The sequence below is a fragment of the Ochotona princeps genome, chromosome 1 (genome assembly GCF_030435755.1).
Source record: "Ochotona princeps isolate mOchPri1 chromosome 1, mOchPri1.hap1, whole genome shotgun sequence".
NCBI lineage: Eukaryota > Metazoa > Chordata > Mammalia > Lagomorpha > Ochotonidae > Ochotona > Ochotona princeps.
In genome coordinates this window covers 45,211,295-45,236,092 of record NC_080832.1, presented here as the reverse complement: position 1 = coordinate 45,236,092, position 24,798 = coordinate 45,211,295, and the positions used below count along the sequence as shown (strand labels likewise).

Sequence of the window (24,798 nt, the reverse complement as noted above, 5' to 3'; positions counted from 1 at the left end):
TAAATCTGCCTTTCCAATAAAAATAAATAGATCTTTAAGATAAAAGTACTGGTTCAAGTCCCAGCTGTTCTGCTTACCATGCAGCTCCCTGGTAATGCAGCTGAGAAAGCAGCAGATGATGGCTCAAGCACTTGGATGGCTACCACTCACATGGAGACCAGGGTGGATTCCAGGGTGCTGCATTTTATCTGGCCCAGCCCTGGCAGTTGTGGCCATTTGGGAAGTGAACCAGAGGATGGAAGAGCTCTCTCTGCATGTCTGTTTCTTCCTATGTCACACTGCCTTCCAAACAAATAAAATAAATCATACAAAAAGAGAAACAAAAGGATGGAAAAATATCTTAAGCTAGGTTGCAAAGTAATTCTGATTTGCCTTCAGGTGTTGTCCTCTGCAAATTTCTGGATTCTTAACTTTTCAAGACTTAGATTCATTACTAAGTATTGGATTGTGAATTGTAACTCACTTGTAGCAATAAACCCAAGTAAATTAATATTTCCTCTTTAAGGTTTATATATGTATAGAAAAGAGCTGTATTTGTCTTTTAGAAATATAAAAACACACTCAGTACCGATTATATGCCAGGTACTTGCTTGACCAATAGGTGTATTTTGTAGAATCATCACATCCACTTTTCTAGACAAATATTGTTAGCTCCTCTCTATAGACAGAAAAACTGAGTCATAGAGAGATTAAGTACATGCTGAAGATTTTACAGCTCGTTACAGGGATGGAAAGAAGATTTCTACCTGTCTTTGTAGCTGTTAAAACATCAGTTTCTACTGAGCTCTTACATTTTGACCACTCAAAGAAACTTCATTGAATTTCATGGCAATTTCATCTAACACACAAAGTGTAAGTAATGTTTTTAGTTGAGAATGTATTTATGATATTTAATGATGCTCAAAGTTTCTCTTTTATCTCCTTTAAGTATTTCTTTTCACCAAAACCACTAGACCACTCCTGTATTTCAAGTGAAGTTTGGATCTCTCTTGCAAAGACAAAAGAAGACAAAAGAAGTGCTTTGTCTTCCCCTGTCTGGGGTATATGGAAGTGGTGGTCCTGAGTGTTGTCCACTTTCTGGGGAAGATGATTGTGTAGCAGGCACCTGTGTACCATAGGACCTGGCATAACTCTAGAGAGAGGACCACAATGCCAGTGCAGGTCCCAAGAGATCCATGCTGTGTCACCTAAGCCAGTGGCGGGAAGAAGATACCCCCTGAAGTGTGGCAGGGACTTAGTGTATGTTCTGGAATCACTCTTAGAATTCTACTAGATGGTGGATTCTAATGATTCGATGTGTGGCTGGAATATTTGGATAGTTCTAGTGTACCCAGCATGAGATTTTTCCATGAATCTATCATTAAAATTCATTGTCAAGGAATTCCAAGAGACAAAATAATCAAAGTTTTACATGCAGAACTAACTATTTGAAAAAGAATATTGTTTTCTGTCATTAGTGGCTTTTTTTTTAAGATTTATTTATTTTTATTGGAAAGGCAAACGTACACAGAGAAAAGGGATACAAAGATGCACTCCCCAAGTGGCCACAATGGCCAGAACTGAGCCAATCCGAAGCCAGTAGCCAGAAATCAGGGACTTTGGGCTGTCCTTGACTGCTTTCCCAGGTCACAAGCAGGGAGCTAGAAGGAAAGTGAAGCAGCCAGGATTAAAACTGGTGCTCATACAGGATCCCGGGCATGCAAGGAGAGGACTTTAGCCACTAGGCTATGGCGCCTGGCCCTGTCATTGGTGTTTTTAAGCTTTACGAGAGTGCGTATATTTGGAAAAATGACTAAATCAGCCATAATAAATATTCAAGAATTGTACAGTTTTCATCTGTATGCATTTAGTTTTTAGTGACTCACTCCCATATCCATGCTGCATTAAATGTTTGACTTATATATTTTAGGCATTTTCACAATTCAGATTTTTGAGAACACAATACCATGTAAGCAAGCATAATCCTTCACACCAACTTTCGAAATGATCAGGAAAAACTTGCCCTGAATTTCACCAGTGTTAAAAAAGCCTGATACAGGTACAATGGGATTATTTAGAGATGTATATCTGGCCTGGTGGCTAAGATGTTGGTGAAGAAACTTAATCCCGCGCTAGAGTACTTAGGTTGGGTTCCCTGCTGCAGCTCCCAATCCAACTTCCTGCTAGTGTTGATGGGCAGTGTTGATGCCTCAAGTAAGGGGCTTCTGCCACCCAACAGGAGAGCCTAGATTAAGTTTCCACCTGCATCTGAAGATCTGCAAATGCTTTTGCAGGCATTTGAGGAGTGAACCACTTGATAGAAGTTTTCTAACTTCTTCACTCTTCTCGCTCATTGTCTTTCTGCCTTTCTGAAAAATAAGTGCAAATCCAAATAACTAATACACTTTAAATATATAGACCTCAGTTCAACAGTATAGTTAGAATTATTTTTACATGACATGTCACCCCAGCCCCCCAGTGCCATTGGGGGTGGGTGATGGACACGGATTGCCTAGGGAGGATGGGTATTGGCTACTGATTGCCTAGGGATGGGAGTTCAGAAATATGTGGGAGTGAGGCTGTTGAAGGAATGCTTTCCAGGTGTGGAATGACTTCTGAGGGCTTTGACAGATCAGATCACTCCTCTTGCAGGTAAATAAGGAAGCTGAGATAAGGTGATTTACAGAGCAGAAACTGGAGGGCTTATCTGGGTCAAACCAATGCACCTGTGCATGTGAGAATCCTGGGCTGGGCTTGGTGGCATCACCCATCAGCTGTCGGCACACATGAAAACTATGGCTGGGGGCCATGCAAGGCTGGGCCATGAGTTCAACCAGCACACAAGAGAACCAGTTCTAGGAACGGATTCTGTAGGGAATATGTGGACCTGTGGGTCTGTGGTACTCACTGGTTTGTGTAAGAGCTGGGGATGGACTGAGCTAGGAATGACCACAAAACTCACCAGTACTCATGGGAACTGGGGTTATTCGCAGGCCAGGCTGACCCCAGGGTGCAACACCCATGGGTGCACACAAGAATCAAGTCTGGGGACAGGCCAGGTTGAAAGCACCCACCACCACATGCAAAGGCCAGGACTGAGGCAGACTTTGCTGGAAAGGGGCCTAGCAGGTGCCAGCATGCATATTTGTGTCTAGGAATAGGCCTGGTGGGGGAACTTGGGAAACTCCCTTACTAAGACACAGCTCCTGCTGGTGAACATTAAAGTTGGGCCTGGGTATGAGCCAGACAAGTCAGGGATACACCACTCATTGGCCTGTGTGTAGGCTGGCTCAGGGGATGGGCCCCAGGCCAAGATTTAACACCCACTGCCATGCATGAGAGCCTGGACAGGGTGTGCCTTGAGAGGCTAGGCTATTTAACTCACCAGGTCAAATGAGAGCCAGAGATGGACAGGTGGGGCTGAGCTGTAGCACCCAAGAGTGAAAGCTGGAATGGGTGCTGGCTGGTCAGGCAAGGCCATAGTACCTGCCAATGAATGCCAGGACTGGTGGCAGGACATGTCAGGCTGGTCCAAGCTATCAGTGCATGCAAGATCCAGAACATGGAACTGATCTGATAGGGGAACTTGGGGAACTCCGCTACTAGGATGCAGCTTCCCCTGGTAAGTACAGGCCAGGAGCACTTAGGTTGGGCTATAGTATCCATCTGCACACATGTGGCCTGGTTCTGGAGATGTGGAGATGGGCCTGGCTGGTCCAGTCCTCAGCACTTACAAGCAAGTATGAGATCCAGGACAGGGTACAGGCCAGGTCAGGTTGGGCCATAACACCTGCCAGTTCATGTGAGGGCCCAAAACTGGGGCTTATTAGGTTGGGCTAGGCTGCAGCATCTGCCAGCAGAAGCTAAGACTGGGGGCTGGATGGAGGCAGGCTACAACACCACCTGGGAAATGCTGAGATAAGATAAGTCATGCCAGACTGGGTTACAACACCCACCAACACATGCAATACCGAGGGCTGTGAGTGAGCTGGTAAGGGAACTTCATTGACTCCCCTGCTAGGCCATTACTCTCACTGGTGAGTGAGAGCTGGGACTGTGGGTGAACCCACCTTGGCAACACTGGAACATCCATCAGCCTACATGTGAACTTGGTTTGGGAGAGGGCCAGGCTAGGGTAGGTCACTGCATCTGCTGGCAAGTGCAAGTACCAAAATAAGTGCTGGTCAGTCAGGCTTTGCCACAGTATCTGCTGGTAAGTGCAGGGACTGGGTGCAAGTCATGTTAGGCTGGACCACAATACCATCTGACAAAGGCAAGATCCAGGTCTGAGAGTGGGCCAAGTAGGGGAATTGTGGACACTCCTCTGCTGGGCTGCAGCTCCTGCTGGTGAGCTGGACAAAGCAACAGCACCTATCCATCAGCATGTATGTGGGCTGGGTCTGTGAGTTGATTGGACTGAGCTAAGCAGCATCCGTGAACTGGATAGGAAGTGTGATCGGCCAGACTAGACTGCTGCACATTCCAGCACACATCAGAACCAGGAATGGGGTGGGCCTGATGGGGATTATTAGGAGTCTCCCCAACTAGGTTGCAGTTCTTGCTGGTGTGTGTGTGAGGGATGGGTTTGTGATGGACTGCATTTGGTTAGGTCATAGCACCTGTCAGTTTGCATGGGAGATGGGGCTAGAGGTGGAACTGACCAGGCAACTGCATTCACTGGTATATGCGTAGGCTGATGCAGGAGATGGACCAATACGAGCCCCAAACTAGCTGGCACACACGAGTCAGGTCTGTAGTCACCCCAGGTGAGGTTTCTTAGGGGCCTCCCAACTGGACCTCCGAAAAGAACTCTGGCCGTAGGGGAAAATCACAGGATATGTGGCCCAACCTGGGAGTACACATATCAGGACTGGACTTCCTCAGTTACAGATGCTTGCACAGTGAATAATATACCCAGATGTACGTGGGGGCACATGACAGCCAAATCATCTAGGCCAACAAGGAAATAGAGTGTCACATCAGAGGATGGAGGGCAAAACAGGTTGGATATCTCTCCTGGCCAAGCTATGGCAGCAAGAGTCTGGATGTGTGGATACATTAAGGTAGATTTTGCCAACCACTAGACCTTGGATAGGTTTTCTTAACCCTGATGCAACAAAACCAACATCTCAGAACTATCAAAACCACTGAAGTAACTCCCTCAAAACATTCCTCCTGACATCGGAGTCTCTAGGGTGACATCAAATGACTGTCCCCCCAATGCACTTTGTAGGTGCTAATGTAGTTTGGTAGCAAGGAGTATCTCCCTCAACTCCCTCCCCCTGCAGATACAAGAGAAAAGGAAAAAAATTAGAAGTCTTTGTCCCACCCTCCTTCCTCCATATCTCAACCCTCTCCACCCGAATTAGTGGCCTACATCGACATTTTTTTTCCTCAACAATGTAGACAACATTAGAAATAAAATAAATATAAAAAATAAAAAATAGTATTATATGGGACATTTAAGATTACTGCTATGCTACTGACTCAATCCTCCTTTTAAAATTCATGATATAATGTATTTAGGTTAGCTTTCCCAAATACTACAATATCCTGAACTTTCAGACATTGTTTCTTAACAGTAAGCCCTAATTTAAAATATAAAAATTATTTATGGAACTAAAGAAAAAGACCTATGAAGTGATTACTCTCACTTTAAAATTCTTCAGTGATCCAAAGATTAGTCACTCCTCACCATGGTGTTGAGGATTTTCCTGCACACCCCCACCCCCACCAAAAAAATGTTCTGCACCTTAATTGTCGACAAATGTCTTGTTAGAGTTACAAGCCAGTCTAGATTATCCTAAAATCTGCCAAGATCAGCAAAATTATACTTCAACACAACAAATGGCTAAATACTAAAATGAAATAGACACGAGACAGCTGAATGGTACCTTATAGCTATTTTAAGGTAGATAGCAGCCGGTCCTGTATATAAACTAAAATTGAAATGTCAATGAGCTAATCAGAGGTTGTGGTTAAGAACTTGCTTTTTTTTTTTTTTTTAAACATGCTGGTTACTCAAAACCATGTCAATTCCATAATGTTGCAAATTGCTGTTGATGTTATATTGGGACTCTTAATTGACTGGGATGATATTCTACCAGCTCTAACTTCGGACCAGAAATGGTCTCCCCAAGAAACTGTTCAACCCATCTGGACAATAAGTAGCTGGACTCTATGCTTGGTATATGTTTGCAAGGAAAGAATCTTGATTGAATTTGAACTGTAATACTGCATCAAGGTGGAGGAATCCACCAGGGGGGAGGGGCGTGGGGAGGGGTGGGGGGATTCCCAGAGCCTATGAAACTGTCACATAATGCAAAATAATTAATAAAAAAAATAACAAAAAACAAAATGCAGTTCTTTGTGGCCAAATGGGCCAAACTGGAAACCATAATGCTAAGGAAATTGAGCCAATCCCAAAAGGTTAAATACCACATGTTTGCCTTAATTTAAGATGATATGATGTTTTGTATAACATGTTATGTTATATATGTTATATGTTGTGTATAAACTAAAATTGAAATGTCAATGAGGTGGTCACAGAAGGTGGTTAAGGACTCGCATTTATTTTTAACATATTGGTTACTCATTACTATGTCAATTAATTCCATAATGATGTAAATTTTTGCTGATGGTATGTTGGAGCTTTTAATTGATTGGGATGATACTCTGCTGGCTTTGTCTTCAGACCAGAGAGGGTATACCTAAGAAGCCGTTGAACTTGACTGGACAATAAAGATGCTGGACTCTATGTTTGTATATGCTTGCAATGGGGGAATCTCAACTGAACTTGAACTGTGGTTATGCAGCAAGGTGGAGGAACCCACCATGGTGGGAGGGTTTGGGGAGGGGTGGGGAGAATCCCAGTACCTATGAAACTGTGTCACATAATACAATGTAATTAATGAATAAAAAAAAAGAAAAAAGAAAAGAAAAAAAATTCTTCAGTGATCTTGTACCTTTAATTCCCCCTCAGATTCAGTTCTACTGCCAATGTCACTGACCAATAAGGATCTGGCAGTTTAATTCACACAAAAGTTTATTTCTGCCTCTCCTGCCTGTACAGTCTCAGAGGAACTATGTTTTCCATTTTCCTGATCATTCCAGAAGATTGGCTGGGTTCCAGTTTTCTCATGAAAGCTGACCTTCCCCAGCGCACGGCCTCCGGGTTGTTCCTGGACTCCCTGAAGACCTGACGAGAAGTCTTGGCAGGAATCAGAAATCCTGGCCAGTCTTTTAGGCCCCTTGGGGCTCCAGAGGAACTTGTTCTCATGGAGTCTGCATTTCTCTGCTTGCATTACAGTGGATCAGTAAAGCCAGACTGGCCTTGAGTAGGGAGAGATTGAGATTTTTTTTCCTGTCTAGATTTTGTAGTCATACTCAAGAGTATAAATTCTGTAATTACACTGCCTGGTTATATTACCATCTTACCACTTACTCTTTAAATTATTGGACCTTGTGCAAATTATTTAACCTTTCTATATTTCCATTTCCTTGTCTTTAAAATGGGTAAAATAGTAGTATTTATCAGGAGCAGTGCTGTGGCACAGTGGATTAATCCACTACCTACAATGCTGGCATCCCCTGTGGGTTCTGGTTTGAGTCCCAGCCTCTTCTCTTCCAATTCATTTCCTGGTAATGTGCCCTAGAAAGCAGCAGAAGATGATCCAGGTACTTGGACCCCCAGCCACCCACACGGGAGACCTGGATGGAGTTCCAGGATATTGACCTTGACCCAGCTCAGCCATTGTGGTCATTTTGGAAATGAACCAGCAAGTGGAAGGTCAACTCTCTCTCCCATCCTCTTTGCAACTCGTTGTAATAAATGCATGAATATTTTAAATAAATAAGTAAATCTGCAATGTATAAGAGTTTTAGGGGGCTGTGTGTGTACATTAAAGAGCCATGTGTGTCACATGCAAAGGCCTTGGTCAGCTCTGCCCCCTTCGATTCCCAGCCTCTCTGGCTGCCTCTCACACTGCCTGTTCTTTGTCCGTCCTGTCCCCAGGCCACCTTCTCATTCCCTGAACACATTCCAACTCCAGCTGAAGGTTTCCTTCTGCTAGTGTGTTTCTGATCACTAAAGAATTTGCCCAGATTATTCGAAACGAGCTCCAGATACAGGTTTTCTGTGAGACAAGCGGAGAGAACGATTCTCCAAGCGCCCTGAACGTTCAGTGTTTCCTTTTATCTCACTGCTGCTGCCAGCCCATGGCTTTCCAATTGTTTTTCAGAGAAAGAACCCCTTGAGTTTTTCCTCTGTCCTCTTGACAGTCTTCATTGCCTCTAGGCCACACAAAGTTTTCTTGTTAACTATTATAATAATCTTTTTCCTGATTCCAGTCATGTTAATCCTACTCTGCCAGCTCCAGAAACTTGCTAACAAGGAATTCACACCTTATTTAACCTCTTTGCCCTCTCTTTGCTCACCTTTGAACTCTCCAAACTTTGTGTCTTTTCCTGAATACATCAGACAGCCTCATTCTCCAGGGTTTTTTTTTTTCTGTTTTATAGGATTTATTTATCGGAAAGACACAAACAGGAGAGAGAGAAATCATCTATCCTCTGGGATACTCCACAAATGAATGACACACCTAGGCTGAATCAAGGAGCCAGAAACTCAATCTCGGACTCCCAGAGGAATGGCAGGGGCCCAAGAACTTGGGCCATCTTTTGCTCCTTTCCCAGGCACATTAGCAGAGAGCTGAATTGAAAGTGGTGTCCGAATGGGGGAGTCAGCTTTGCAGGTGGCAGCTTAACGCACTATACTACCATGCTTTGTTCTTTGTAAAAATTTTTCCCAAATATATTTATATATATATATTTATATGTATGTTACTCTTGCCTATGCTTTGCTGTTATTTTCCTCCACTTGCCTTTGCCTGTACCATCTCACACATTCCATTAAAGGCAAATTCTTCAAGTATCAAATCGAGCTACATATCCCAGAACCTTCTCTGATGTCCATCAGTTCTGACCACTCATTCTTGTTCTTCTCTCTCTCTCTCTCTCTTTGAGATTTATTAGTTATTTGAAAGGTAGAGTTAGAGAGAGAAAGAGGTGGGGGAAAACAGAGAGAGAGAAGAAGAAATAGAGAGAGAGATCTTACATCTGCTGGTTCGCTCCCCAAGTGGCCATAATGGCAAAGTTAGGCCACTTTGAAGGTAGAGTTTCTCCAGCGTCTCTCACATGTGTGGAGGGACCCAAAGACTTGTGCCAGCCTCTGCCGTTTTCCAGGTATGTTAACAGAAAGCTCGATCAGAAGTGGAACAACCATGCATTGACCTGGTGCTCATAGGAGATGTTGACATTGAAGAGAGGCTTAACCCCCTACACTACATCTTAGTCCCCTAGCCATTCCCTCTTCTAAACATTCACTGCATCATCAACTTCAGTTTGAAATAATTCATCTATCTTCCCCAGCAGATATGGGGTTCACTAAACCATTAACTGCATTTTGTTTATTCTTTAGGAAAAATAATCCACGCATATCTTTTATTTATTTGGAAGGTAAAAATACACACACCCCTGAGAGAAATAGAATGCCAGCCCTGACCGGGTCCAGGCTATAGTGAGCCTAGAACCCAATCCATATCTCTCCACAAGGTTAGCAAGGACACAACTACTTTTCGTTTGTTTTGTTTTTTATGCCAAGTTAGAATTTAGTAAGAATCTTCAACTTATGGAGGTTTGTGTGAGCCAGAATATTCCACAGTAGGTATTTCATTCACCTTCCTTCTCCTTCTCTTCTTCCTCATCATCAACTACTTCCCTGGAGTTTGCACTGTGATTTGGTTTCAGTAATTACCATCTTTTGTAGGGAAAAAAGTAGTGGCTTAGGTCTGGAGTGAGAGCCAGCGTGGAAGCACTTCTAGCCCCCAGGAAAGCTGCACCTTTGTGCAGGAATCTGTTTGGGTCATTTATCACATGTCACTGATTTTTCTCTGAGTCTCAGAAACCAAAGCTCCCCAGGGATATTACTCACACGTTGTTACAACGTGACCATGGTTTTAATTGCATAGTCCTGAAATATCCCTTTTTTATGCTAATTTCACTCCCTTTCAAAGAAAATGGCCCTGAAAAATCTGTAATTTTGTACAATGACCCAACTGCAATTAGCAAGCAAGGACAAACCTTGCCACTTGACTGCTTTGAAAAAAACAAGTAGAAAACGGGCACAAACCTCGTGCTGTTTGCTGCTTCAGCATTTCAGGAGGCTGTTTTATCAGCGTGGCCCTGAGCACTCGCAGAACTGTGTCCTGGCAGCTGAGTGTGCCCTCCGGCTAGCCCCAGCAGCGGCCCTCCCAGGGCTGGCCACCAGGTCAGTAGGGCCAGCTCTTATCTGCATTGGGAAATGACTTGCAGGGTTCAGAAAGAGCTCCACAAGGTTCAGGGTTTTCAGGAAGATTTTTGTTGTTTCTTTTTAAACATATGACAGATCTCTCCCAAGTTAGATTCTTACTTGCTTTCCCAATGTTTTTGACCGTTGTTGATGTGGTTATGGTGAGGAGTTTATTTTTTACAGCATGTATACTGGTTTTTAGGCTCATTACTTTCATAGATAGACTATTAATTTGGTTTCATTATTGTCAAGGTCAAAACTGCATACTCATCTGAAACAATTTGGAACAGTTTTTAACCAAAGTCTCATTGCCTTGAAAGTCCAGTCTTGACAGTTTGAGGCAAAGGGAGAAGTCCTGTGCACTGCCACACAAATTGTCTGACTGCCAGAAAAGCCAGAGGATTCCAGGCTTGGCTTGGGGCAGGCAATTTATTCTTCCTTGTAGGACAGCTTTCCTTTATTCCCGCATGGGAAAATAGAGGGTTTCCCTCTCAGCTGCTAACGGAGCCGACGCCCCAAACAGGGCATGTGCAGAGAGGAACTGGCCTGCTGTGCTGGAAGCAGGCAGCTCTTGTGCTTCCTGGCCCTTTATTCCTTTTGGCCAAGGAATTATTCTGTTGTCTGCAAGATTTCAATCTCAGGTCTGAGGCCAAGTGCCTAAATGCTATTCCATGTGGAAGCATTGATAATTCTTCCCAAAGTTCATGCCTGCCAGTTACATTCTACATAAAGTAAAGGCATTTCTTTTTTTCTTGATTTTTTACCCTACTTGGTAAACTGCTGTGCACAGCCTGATGAGAATATCGGGAGGAAGAAGTAAGACAGAATCTGCCTCACAGGGGAGAAGAGAGAGAAGGTAGGAAATTGGAAGAGCGCATTCAAGTATTTATAGAATCACAGCACTGCTGTATATAATACAAACAATCATGCCAAAGAATGCATCCTATTTTAATGTGAGTTGAGGCAGATTTGCAAATCTAAGGACACTTCTAGATGTTGATAAACAACCTAAGATTTGAATAAAATCATGGTCCAGGTGAGATGTCACTGAGCTCTCCTTCAGATTTCCAGTGAAATTCTTATTTTTAAATGTTTCAGGGTAGAGTTAGCTGCTTTTTACGTCAGCATGGTAGTTATCTCTCTTTTAAGATTTGTTTACTTACTTATTTGAAAAGAAAAATGACAGAAAGAGAGGAAGAGGAGAGACTGGCCTTCCATCCTCTGCTTCATTGCCCAAATGGCACCAAGAGCCCAGTCTGGGTGAAGGCCAAAGCTGGGAGCCTAGAACCCCATCCTGTCCTCCCATGTCAGCAGCTGAAAGGGAAACCCTCTATTTTCCCATGTGGGAATAAATGACCCAAGCATTTGGGCCAATAGTATCTGTTTTTCCAGGTTCATTAATAGGAACTGGAATTCAAATTGGCACTCTAAAATAAAATGCTGGCGCAGCAAGCCGCAACACAGACCCCTGGATGGAGGTTCGTATCAGTGAAACAAAATATTTGAGGAAGAAGACTTGCCCACACGAAAAGATAGCATTCTCAAAGGAGTTTGGCTGAACCTGAGCACACTGGTTAGGACAGACTCTGAGGGTGGCTCCCCATTCATTAGTTTCCCCTCTCATTGCCAGTCATAGATTTTTATTTTAGACTCTTCCCTTTTAACTGTGGGAATGTAGTTATTAACTTCTAGACTGTGAAAATGAGTCTTCATCCATCAAATCTTCAGACAGGCCATAATTTGGATGTTTTGCTGTAGGCAATATTGAAACTAGTACTCAACTCCCATCCTCCCTCCCAGACTGAAACTCCGTCTTGCCGTTGTAATGGTTGTGATTGTGATAAAGCCAGTAAAACAGCTCATTATTTTTTTTAAAGATTTATTTATTTATTATAAGTCAGAATTACAGAGAAAGAGGGAGAGACATAGAGAGATTTTCCATCTGCTGGGTTCATTCCCCAGATAGCCATGACAGCAGAGCTGGGACCATTTCAAGCCAGGAGCCAGGAGCTTCCTCCAGGTCGCACTTGTATATGCCCAAATACTTGAGCCATCCTCTGGTGCTTTCCCAGGCACATTAGCAGGGAATTGGAGCCGAGATGGGGCAGCCAAGACTTGAACTGGCACCCATATGGCATGCCAGTGTCACAGGCAGTGACTTTATGACTAAGTCACAGTGCTGGCCTCAGAATAGCTCTTATGGGGACATTGTATCAGAGAGCAGGCTCTGTCCCCTCTAAAACGCAGCTGTCTATTTGTATTCCATTATTAAAACTGTTAAGGGGTAAGGGTTATTGAAAGAGTGGGTAGTTTACATTTGCTTTGAGCTTCTTTCAGAAATTTTTACTTTATAATTGTTTTTCTTTTTCAAGATTTATTAATCTTATTTGAAAGGCAGATTTTACAGAGATGGGTAGACAGAGTGAGAAGGTCTTCCATCCACTGGTTCACTCCCCAATTGGCTGCAGTGACCAGAGCTGAGCTGATCCAAAGCTGGGGGCCAGGAGCCACTTCCGGGCCTCCCAAGTACGTGCAGGGTTCCAAAGACTTAGGCGTCCTCTGCTGCTTTTCCAGAGAGCTGGATGAAAAGAGGAACAGCTGAGACAGTAAGTGGAGGCCATATATGGTATGCCAGCACCTCAGGGTGGAGGATTAGCTTGCTGTGCCACCACACAGGGCCTCCAGAAATATTAAAAGTCTGTTATAACTTGGAGAGGATGAAAGCTAAGCAGAGCTTTATCATTTTCATGCGTTGGCAGCTGGGTAATCGTACATATTGTACGACAGCTTAGTGTGTTGGTCCATCCTCATCTCCATTTGTAAAATGTGGACAATTTCGAAATCGATCCAAACAAGTTCTGACCAATAATCAATTGAGACTTAATTACCTCATACTTCATATTAGGATTCATTTGAATGCTATGTGAATTTAGAGGGAGGTTCATATGTTGTCTTTTGGAGAGGAGAGAGGCAGGCGAAGTGGGTAAATAAAAATATAAACCTGGGTAGGATATATTCTAGTTTATCAATAGCAGCAAATTACTAGTTATTTCATTATTATTCTTGAGTTTGTGAAGCAAAGAACAGAGACATTTCAAATATGTGTGAAGCAAACTGAGAATAATTTGAAAAAATCAAGTCCAGCAGTATGAATTACTTCAGTTTTGTAAACCTGTTTATCATCTAGTCCATTATATAAAAATAGATCTAGTCTAAATTGCCTTTATATCATGCTTATGAGCAACAAATTCATAAAAATTTGTATTAACCTTAACACTAATTAACTTCCTGTCTATTTATTTGAAAGAGAAAGTGACAAAGGAGAGATGAGAGAGAGAGAATCTTGCACGCACTGACATAATCCCCAAGTGCGCATGCCTGCTAGGTCTGGTGGATTGCAGGGACGGGGGCGGAGGGAGGGGAGTCCAGTTACTTGGGCCATCACTGGCTACCGCCTAAAGTGTGGATTGCATTGGAAGTCAGTCAGGGACCCGTGGCCAGGCCCTTTGATACAGGATATAGACATCCCAAATGCTATTTTTACCACTATACTAGACCACAACACCAACACCAGGTTTTTATTTTTAAGCTGCAAATCGAGTTTTGCCCACCTAAAGCAACCTTTTCTAGAAACTGTGTTACACCTTCAATTGCATAATTTCTACAACAGTATTTCAAATGTCTTTAGGAAACATTCTGCTCTTGTAAATTCTTCATTTTACAAATCAAAATACATTATATGGCTAACCAGACATTGTTCTAATGAAGAGATAATTGTGTGTACTGAGTGTGAATAATAGTTCTAAAATGTTATGGATAGTCTTAATTCAGTGTTTTCCTTGAAAAAGGGGACTTGTGAGAAAAACTAGCAGGTTTCTAGAATATTTTGTGATAAAATTTCCTTTACTAGAGCCCAGCATGGTAGCCTAGCAACTGAAGTCCTCACCTTGCACGCAGCAGGATCTCATATGGGTGCCAATTCTAATCCCAGTGGCCCCACATCCCATCCAGCTCCCTGCTTATGGCCTGGGAGAGCAGTAGAGGATGGCCCAAAGTTTTGGAACCCTGCACCTGCGTGGAGACCCAGGAGAGGTTCCAGGCTCCTGGCTTGAGATTGGCGCAGCTACGTCTATTGCAGCTCCTTGAGGAGTGAATTAATGGGTGAAAGATCTTCCTCTCTGTCTCTCCTCCTCTCTATATATCTGACTTCCCAATAAAAACAAAATAAATCTAAAAAAAATTTCCCTTTACTACCTAATGCATTTAATTTTCGTTAGTCTTTATAAAAATAGAAGCTAAATAAATGAATAAATAAATAAAACAAATAACAATCTCTTCAGTTGTTCACTTGGCTAATTAGCTAATTCCCGCCTATTGCTTCTCTAAACCTGTTTCCTGGCTTGACTTAGGAACTTGAGGATACTTGGAAATATTCATGGAAGCTATGTTTGTTTTGATACAGATTTTTATAACCATGCATTTTTCATAATGCACATTTTCCATAAACTTTTTTTTTATTAATGATTTTGCATTATGTGACAGTTTCATAGGCTCTGGAAATCCCCACACCCCTACCCCTACCCCCCCCCCGGTGGATTCCTCCACCTTGATGCAGTATTACAGTTCAAATTCAATCAAGATTCTTTCCTTGCAAACATATACCAAGCATAGAGTCCAGCTACTTATTGTCCAGATGGGTTGAACAGTTTCTTGGGGAGACCATTTCTGGTCCGAAGTTAGAGCTGGTAGAATATCATCCCAGTCAATTAAGAGTCCCAATATAACATCAACAGCAATTTGCAACATTATGGAATTGACATGGTTTTGAGTAACCAGCATGTTTAAAAAAAAAAAAAAAAAAGCAAGTTCTTAACTACAACCTCTGATTAGCTCATTGACATTTCAATTTTAGTTTATATACAGGACCGGCTGCTATCTACCTTAAAATGGCTATAAGGTACCATTCAGCTGTCTCGTGTCTATTTCATTTTAGTATTTAGCCATTTATTGTGTTGAAGTATAATTTTGCTGATCTTGGCAGATTTTAGGATAATCTAGACTGGCTTGTAACTCTAACAAGACATTTGTCAACAATTAAGGTGCTGAACATTTTTTTGGGGGGTGTGTGTGCAGGAAAATCCTCAACACCATGGTGAGGAGTGACTAATCTTTGTGTCCCACCCAGCGAGGCATGAGCCAATCCACGCCAGCTCTTTCCTGTCAGATTTCAAGCTCTACTTTCTGTTGTTTGTCTGTTTATTTTAGGTTTTTTTTAGTTTGTATGATTGTTTGTTTGCTGTGAGGGGTTTTCGAAGCGATCCCTCCATGAACTTTTAGAAGCAGTCTCATAAAAGAACCTGGATTAGCCAGGTTTCTACTGGGCCAAGGTTAACTTCTTACATACGTGTTACGTGGTAAACTTGACCTTTAAGGGAAAAAACTGTTTTGTATCAATTCATTGTGCTCATGTATAGTTTCAAACATTCTACAAGTGTGCTCTGTTTTTAGGTCCATATTGCGGAAGTATGACCGTGCCCAGAGAACTCTTGCTGAACTCCACTGAAGTTACCGTTCGCTTTGCAAGTGGATCCCATGTTTCTGGTCGTGGGTTTTTGCTATCCTATGCCAGCAGTGACCATCCAGGTATAACAGATGACTCAGCGCAAATCTATAAACCCTGAGTCAGATTTGCCATTGTTACTTAGCAGCTTGCAGGACAAAACTGGTCTCAGATTCAGAAAAATATTTAAGGAGAAAGGAACTCAGTATCTCTATAAAGTAGTTGGGTCTTGGAATCATTTCATAACATGTTAAGTTGACCAGTGGACTCACATGGGATAAGATTGATCTCACTTTAACTAGAAACCTGAGCACATCTTTGGGGATATCCTCCTGATCCTTTTAAGACCCAACTATTACCTGGAGTCTTTCCCTAGCTCAGGTAAGAAAAGACTTTTTAATTGCCTTTTAATTGTAATCCCCATCCCATCCCAAGACCATTGCAGAGGCACCAAGCAGTTTGGGCAGGATGAGGAAGCCACTGTCATACTGTACTAACTATACTAACTGTAGAGTTGAAATTTGACCAGAAGAGAAGGGAAAGGAAACTTAAGCACTGAAGAGAGTGCAGTGCAGACCATTGTCCTGGCCAGAGGAACTACCATGCAACCTGCTCCATGTCTGCTCCAGGTCACACACATGCTCAGAACGGCTCTGTGCTGTCGGGCATAAATATCCCAGGAAAAGTGTGTGCCACTCATTTGCCTTTTACCAACATGGCCAATATTGCTTCCTACGATTCTTGAAAGAGATTGTGGGAAGAAAGAACTTTTATACGGAGTGTAGAATAGCTTGGGAACTATAGTGGGTTGATTGAAATGCCCTGAGGTCCATCTTGTCTCAGCTTCCACTTGGATTAATTCCTCCAAAGGACACCTTCTCCTTGAGTGTTTTCTCCCCACTGATCAAGGCTGACACTTCGTTTGTGTCCTCACAGAATCATGATTGTGTCACAATGTCCATGAGTAGATTGTTGAAATATTATATGTCTTGAAACGTTCTCTTTGAACCATGGTAGGTCTTTGAAATTGTCTTCCTATTCTAAGAAGATTAGACATTGTAAGCGTGTAGGGGATAGTAACTAACAGTTGCTGCTGTTTCTCTTGAAAGTAGATTCTGTTATTCACTAGATATTAACTTTGAAAATCCATCATTGGTGATGACACCACGATAATGTTACTGTTTTTTGTTAATATAAAAAAATTCAGATAATTTGATACCAAATAAATACTTTTTTATAAAGTTACTCCATTCACTTAAAGTTTTTTAGAACATGATTTCCCTAATTTCCATTTGATCTGCTAATTACGGTCATCTTTATTAATGACAGATTTAATAACGTGTTTGGAACGAGCTAACCATGATTTGACGACCGAATACAGGTAAATAAAGATGTGCTGATTGGATTAGTTACAATGCCAAACATTTTGTTCTCCTTGTCATAAAAATCAGATAAAGTACTTAATTTTAGTCTAATTGATTTTCAACTTTTGTGTTGTACTGATGCAAAAATATTTGAACAGGCTTCTCATACAGCAGGGGTCAGCAAACTTTTCTACATTAAGGGCCATAAAGTAAATATTTTAGGTTGTGCAGGTCATACAGTCTCTCTAGCATGTGTTCATAGTCTCTGTGGCTATTGTGGTAAGAAAGCAAACATAGATACTATGTAAATGTTTATGGCTATGTTCCAATAAAACTTTATTTATAAAAATAAACAGCAGGCCAGCTTTGGCTCATGGACCATAATTACATGAGCCCTGAGTTAGAAATGATTCTTGAGTACATTTTGATACCTGGCTAGTACTAGTGTTTGGCATGGGCTTTTGTTAGTTTTTTTTGGGGGGGGGGGGGCGGCAGGGGAGAGGCAGCATGGCAGGTAATAAGGGATAAACATAATGGCCTAGCAGCTAAGTACTTGCCTTGAACGCGCTGGGATCCAACATGGGCGCCAGTTCTAATCCCGGCGGCCCCACTTCCCATCCAGCTCCCTGCTTGTGCCCTGGGAAAGCAGTCGAGGACAGCCCAAAGCCTTGGGACACTGCACTCGTGTGGGAATCCCAGAAGAAGCTCCTGGCTCCTGGCTTCGGATCAGCTCAGCTCCAGCCATTGCAGCCACCTGGGGAGTGAACCAGCAGGCAGAAGATCTTTTTCTTGCTGCACATCTGCCTTTCCAAGAAAAAATAAAAACAAATCTTTAACAACAAAAAAATAGAAATTACTAGAATAAGGATATGAAATTTTTAGCCCAGTCTTACTTTAACTGGAAACTCTACTTAACTGCTTATTTTGAGATTCATTTGTTTATCTATAATATGAAGCATAGAGCTAAATTTGTCAACCTTGGCACTATGGATCTTTGGGTCTGAGTAATTTGTTATGATATGAATTCCATGTGCATTGTTGAAGGATTAGTGGCATCCCTGATTTCCACGCTGTAGTGACCAGTTGAGATGACCGAAAAGTGTCCAGCCGTTGTCAAATATCTCCTGGTGAACAAAATCACCCCGGGTGGAGAAATACCGCTCTAGGGTTGATTGCCAATAACAACACTAACAACACCTGTAATGGCTTGAAGTGCTGTCTCAGTGTCAGGTGCCACTGTCTGCCCTCAGAACAGAAGTACAAGGTGGGTTCTGTTAAAACCAAGGCCCAAAGCAAATAAGCAACTTGCAACTTAACACATAATATGTGTATCCCAGGGAATCGATCAGTAATTAGGTCTGTGATCCTAACTGTCTCAGACATCTGAACATTCTAAATGAGATCATTTTATGTCCAGAATTAACTCCATTGTTAATATTATGTCAAGTAGAAAAAAGCAAAAATGAAAATGAGCAATAATTCAGTATTGTCCTATAATGTTAGCTATGCTAATTGTCCATTCCATAGTCACGTAGACCAGCACTCCCAGAGGATTTTCCACCCTTACCGTATATAGTCCCTGTGAGGATATCGCCTTTAGGAATCAGCAACTACTTCTAGAGAGAAGGGATTTACTCGAGGGTACAGGATGGCAATACAGTGCCAGATCATGTGGTTGGTAGCCAGTTTCACAGTTGTTTTCTTAAGCATAAGGCATCCCAATTAGTACAGGACTAGAATTTCTCATTCATAATACTGAAATATAGAGTTTCTGAAAGCCTTTGTAACGCATGAAGAGGCAATACACAATAGCGCCTTAAATTCATTTGACATCAAAATTAGACCAATCAATGTAAGGTTATTTAGTCTTTGTCTCTTTCTCAACATGACTATTCATTAATTTGACAGAGCTATTTTGGATTCAAGTGTGAGGTGTCTGTCATATATATATCACTGACATGTTTCTTTCTATAATTAAAAAATGTATGAATTCTGGAATATCTGGACTCTAAGAATTTGTGACCCTGTAGTAGGACGCCCCTCTATTGTTATATCTCAATTTTTTGATAACCGCTGCAATGTTAGGAGTCCAGAAGGTCAGTGGGGAAAAAAAATCAGAAAGCATTTGAGTCGTTTTGATAATTAGCTGTTGTTACACATACTGTGTGCCAAGTCAGCAAGAGGAAACAGAGTGGAAACTAGTGCTATTTTGGAATCTGTTTGGATTGGTACACTCTTTTTAAACAAACCAAATAAAGAACAATGTGTGTATATATATAAACAGGTGCATGTGCATTCAGCTTGCAAGCTGTCAGTGTTATTAAACATTTGGGCTTTGTTTTAAGGAGGCATGTTTTTCATGGATGTATATAGCTGTCCCATCCTTTTCATTGTATTGATTTTGAGACTAGTAGAAATTAGGAAACTGAATCTATGAGGGACTGAGTGCAATTTCAGGACAACACAACTAGCTAGGTAGTGACAAAGCTGGGATCACTCTATCTCAGCACAAAGATTTTTTTAAGCGTAGCATATGCTTGACATATTTTCTAGAAAATTACTTGAGCAGTAGCTATTGAGTAAATGAAGTCCTGATTTTAAGATCCTTTTTTCCGCAATAGCAAAGGTAATTTTAACAAATGTAGATCAGTATTGTTCAACATGACAGCCAAAAGCTACATGTAGTGGTAAAACGTGTGTGGCGAATCAAAATTGAGATATACTGTAAGCAAAAAATGGGCCCCAGGTTTTGGAGACTTAAATACGTCAAAAGAGTAAAACATCTATCTCATTGATAACTTTATCTGTTTATTGTATGTGGAAAATGTAGTGTTTTTTTCATCCATAGAAAACATACATTCTGAAGTATTTTGAACAATTCTCCCTAGAAACATTATGTCATATTCTTTGTAATGTTTAGAGATTTCCTCCTTTTCCTAAAAATATTTTGTAAATGTCAGAATTAAGTAAAATGCATGAGGGACATTCATTATATAACTTAACTTATGGTGAATCTTTGCATAAAACAAATAATCATTGCGTAAAATTTACCTTCAGATTAATATTTGTATCAGTTTGTGTTTTTACAAATTGTATTTCTGATTTATCATTAAAATAAGAGATTCCCATGTATTTAAATACTGTTAAAACATAAATATTACATAATATATTGCCTATGCATACTTTAATAAAAGTATATATTTTTTCTTTTTTTTTTTCAGCAAATTCTGCCCGCCTGGTTGTAAAGACATAGCAGGAGATGTTTCTGGGAATATGGTAGATGGTTATAGAGATGTAAGTAGTCGAGGATTAAAGCAGAGAGGGGGTTAAAAGGACTAAGTGTTGGTTACTCTGCCTGAATTCATTATAACATCAAGCCACCTGACACATACAATTTAGATAGCTGCAGAATTCCTGCTTATTATTCCCTGTTAGCCACACTTTCATTTCTATTTGTAGCATTTCCAATCAAGTATACTCTAAATGGAATGAAACACAGAGGCCTTTCTAATACCTGGTCTGTGTAGTTCACCCAGTTCATAAAGGGTCATAGATGAACATCTTTTCCATTGTAGTTTCTTTCTTTATTTTAACATGCACTGACAGCTGGTTCCTGCAATGGAGTCAAAGGTGTGAATATTGACACCACAAAACAGTAACGTTGCTTCTGGAGTCAGTGGAAGCATCTGCCCTCTGTTATAGTACCCCATACCTTCCCAAATGCTGATTCCTAATGAGACTACCTGGATTACATACATTGCTCTCATAGAAACACCGGTTCTCAGAAACTCAGTCTTTTTTCTTTTAAGATCTATATTTGTTTATTTGAAAGGCAGAGCCACAGAGAGCAGGCTGTGAGAGAATCTCATAGACATTCTTTTCTTTTCTTTTCTTTCTTTCTTTCTATTTTTTTTTAAGAAAAAGATTTATTTTTATTGGAAAGGTAGATTTACAGAGAGGAGAGACAGAGAAAGATCTTTCGTCCACTGATTCATTTCTGAAATGGCCACAACAGGTAGAGCTAAGCCGATCCAAAGCCAGGAGCTGCTTCTGGGTCTCCCACATGATGCAGGGTCTAGAGGCTTTGGGCCATCCCCTACTGCTTTCCCAGGGCACAGGCAGGGAGCTGGATGGGAAGTGGAGCAGCTGGAACACAAACCAGCACCCATATGGGATCCTGGTTTATGCAAGGCAAAAATTTAGCCACTGAGCAATTGTGCTGGGCCCTGTTCACTTTCAAATGGCTGCAATGGCCAGGGTTAGTCCAAGGCAAAACGAGGAGTTTCTTCTGGGTTTCCCATGTGCGTAGGTGCCCAAGCATTTGGGCTATTTTAATCTGCTTTCCCAGGAGCATTAGCAAGGAGCTAGATCAGATGTGAACAGCCAAACTCCAGCTGGCACCCATATGGGATGCCAGTACTGCAGACAGAGGTTTAGCTTACTAGGCCACAACACTGGCCCCAGAAAATCAGTTTTCTAAACTATTTGTCTTATTTCGATTACACAGTCCTTCATTTCCTTCAGTTTCCAGATTCCTAGAATAGAATCTGATTTCTTTTAAAATGTGTGTTACTATTTTAAATAGTTGGTTTTACAGCCTAGTTTATGGGCACTGACTTGAATTACTAGAAATATGAAGATCTATATAATGATGGAACTACTGTAAAAGTTACTGACCTGTGTCCTCAGGCCTGGGGAAATTTTTTATCAATACATTCTATACACTGATTATTCTTCCCTGGCAGGTGGAATAAAAGTTGACTTTAATGTTTGCTTTTAGCACATCCTGATTCTGTCAGTTGCAAATTCTGTTGTTCTTCTGCTTTTCATTTCCTTTTTCAGGCATTGATTTATTTTTTTTCTACAAGATTGACACAGAATAGCCACTTGGCCTATAATTGTTTTCATCTTAATGCTTTCCCTACCTCAGTATGAAGATTTGTTTGACACTCTAGGACCTTAAGAGGCATATAAACTTAAAGATTTTATCCTCTAGTAATTGAAACCTTTTGTTATTATCCTGTTCTGTACAAGAAACCTGGGAGTTATGTACAATAATGGAAATGCTGTAGTCCTTCCTTAGAGTGGGGCTATCCTGTCTCTTTCTGAATGGGCTGTTTCAGGCTGGCAGGCAGATGGCTTCCTCCCATGGCCGACCTGAGTTCATGATCTGTAAAAGCTGGTGAACAGGTTACCTATTTGATTCACTTGCTGGTTTTACATCATTTGCTTTTAGAAGGATTTTATGTGAAGGGGATATTTGTACATTTGCATGCTATATCTTTCTTGGCTGCTCCACTTCTGATCCAGCCCGTTGCTCGTGCGCCTTGGAAAGCAGTTGAACATGGTCCAAGATCTTGGGTGCCTGCCACCCATGTGGGAGATAGGGAAGAAGCTCCTGGCTGCAGACTGGCCCTTCTCTCTCCTTTTCCACTTTCAAGTAAAGAAATAAAATCTTTCAAAAGGAAAAAGTTACTAGCTTCAAAGAATTTTACTGGTGCCTTTTTTGTATATGTTGATATGTGTGTATTAGATACCTATTACTGAATAATATTAGCCATAAAGTTGCATACTTAAAATACTTTCTACTTGTTATACTTATTTAAACATTAGTTGTTTACATTTTTTTAAATATACACTTAATTATTTGAAAAGCAGAGTTGGAGAGAAAGAGAATGTTCCATGCACTGGCTCAGTCCCCATGTGGACACAGTGCTGGGGCTGAGCCAAGCCAAAACCAGGACGCGGGAACTACATTCTAATCTCCCATGTGGGTAGAGGCCCAAGTACTTTTCACTGCGTTCTCGGGGTACATTATCAGGGAGCTGGATAGAAAGTGGAATAGCTGGGACTCGAACCAGAGCTCATATGGTATGCTAGCTTTGCAGGCAACATCAATTCCGTGTACCACAACATTGGTCCCCTATGTTACTATTTTACTTTATTAGTAATATTTACTATCCTTCTTATGACAGTATCTCTCATTTTCAGGAGTCTGGACATTGCACGGGTGGGTCTGCCTCAGGGTCTAATGGATTGCAGTCAGAGTGCCAGCCAGGCCTGCACGCTCAGCTGAACTTGACTGGAGAGTAATTCATGCAGTATTGGGAGTATTCAGTTTCTGTGGGTTGTGGAGACAGGATCTTGTTTTCCTCCTGGTTTCAGCTGGCAGCTAGCCTCAGGCCTTTGCCATCAGTCTATTTTCTTCCTCAAAGACAACTTAAATCTCATGTAATGTTATCATCCCATGCCATATTTGATTACTGAGTTATAAGAACATCACAGTTTATGTCCATCCTCAGGGTATTTCACAATGGGAAATTGGCCACTGAGGAGGCAGGGATCATGAGGCGTTATCTTCCCGTGGGCCCCACACGGTGCCTTCTTCTTGGGACATATACTCAGCTGTCTTTTTTTGGAAGGATTTTTCCAAAGACAAACAATATTCTACAGTTCAAAATTACATAATTTGCAAAATCAGTTAAGAGGAGCTATTAAAGAAATAGACCCTCTGTCTCAGGGAAGACTATCTCAAAAGGTGTTATGGAGAAGGCATTTGTTCATTCCATTTTGCTCCAAATGGCAGAAACAGATCAGCAAGTAAAGATTAGAGGAAGGCCCATTTCCGTGGAATGTAGAGAATAACTGAGCACCGCAAAATGGGATGTCTCAAGATACAGTGTGTTGTTGGTCACTGGGATGTCAGGAGTACCTAGTACAACTATTTATTGAGAATAGACTATGTGTGGGGAAGAGTGCTGGGGAGTGCGGGCAAGGTGAGGCAATGCAAAGATAATTTTGCATTTTTAAGATGCTGTTTGATTGTCACTAATGAATTAGGCATTTGCATTGGTTGATGCTTCCAGTACTAGCAAGGAGTCATTGCTTCTCTTTAGCATCAACCTCATCTGTTCCCAGAATACTTTTTCTCTTGACATCTTCTCCTAAGCCTGCTGACCTTGCTACTTTTAACTGAACAGATCACTGAAGTAAATTCATTGCTGTAATTCAACTCTAAATATTCAAAAAGTGTTGTGATAAAGAGAGGCTATACATATAGAAAGCTGCCTGTTTAGGTGGATCCAGGGAGAAGATAGGCCTCTTCTATAAATCCCACAAAGGTTAGAGGGAAATACACTGTAATAGTGAGTTATACTCTCTGGGTGATAATATGACTAATTCCCCCCAACATTTCTATAATGAAAGCATTTTTTAAAAGAAAATGCCATTAATATGATAAAGTCAATAGCAAAAATAAAAATGTCATGTGATAAGAAAGAGGAGCATGTTTTTACAATTTAATGTTTACCATCATTCTACCAACATTTTTACAAACATACTTTCTTGTATCTTACTATTTTAGGTTCATGTGTTATTGAGTATGTGCTAAAATGTTGACTTTGTATTAGATTTCCTTTTAGCATATTGTCAAACCTTTTTAATACAGGTTGATTTTTCCCAAATGAAGGGTTAAGAAATTTCTCTAATTCTAGGATAATTTTCTTATTACTCAGAGAGTTATTTTGATCATACTTCATGCTGTGCGC

The 24,798-nt window shown here is 41.3% G+C and overlaps 1 protein-coding gene across 1 annotated transcript in view; it reads left to right on the top strand.

Annotated features, from left to right (window-relative positions):
* The window catches only part of DCBLD1 (discoidin, CUB and LCCL domain containing 1), an 85,549-nt gene that overhangs the window by 44,243 nt on the left and 16,508 nt on the right, over nt 1–24,798 (top strand). The window contains exons 3-5 of the mRNA XM_058654900.1: nt 15,836–15,970; nt 17,217–17,268; nt 20,473–20,545. Of these exons, the coding sequence (XP_058510883.1) occupies nt 15,836–15,970; nt 17,217–17,268; nt 20,473–20,545 (260 nt within the window). The remainder of the gene's footprint in view (nt 1–15,835; nt 15,971–17,216; nt 17,269–20,472; nt 20,546–24,798) is intronic.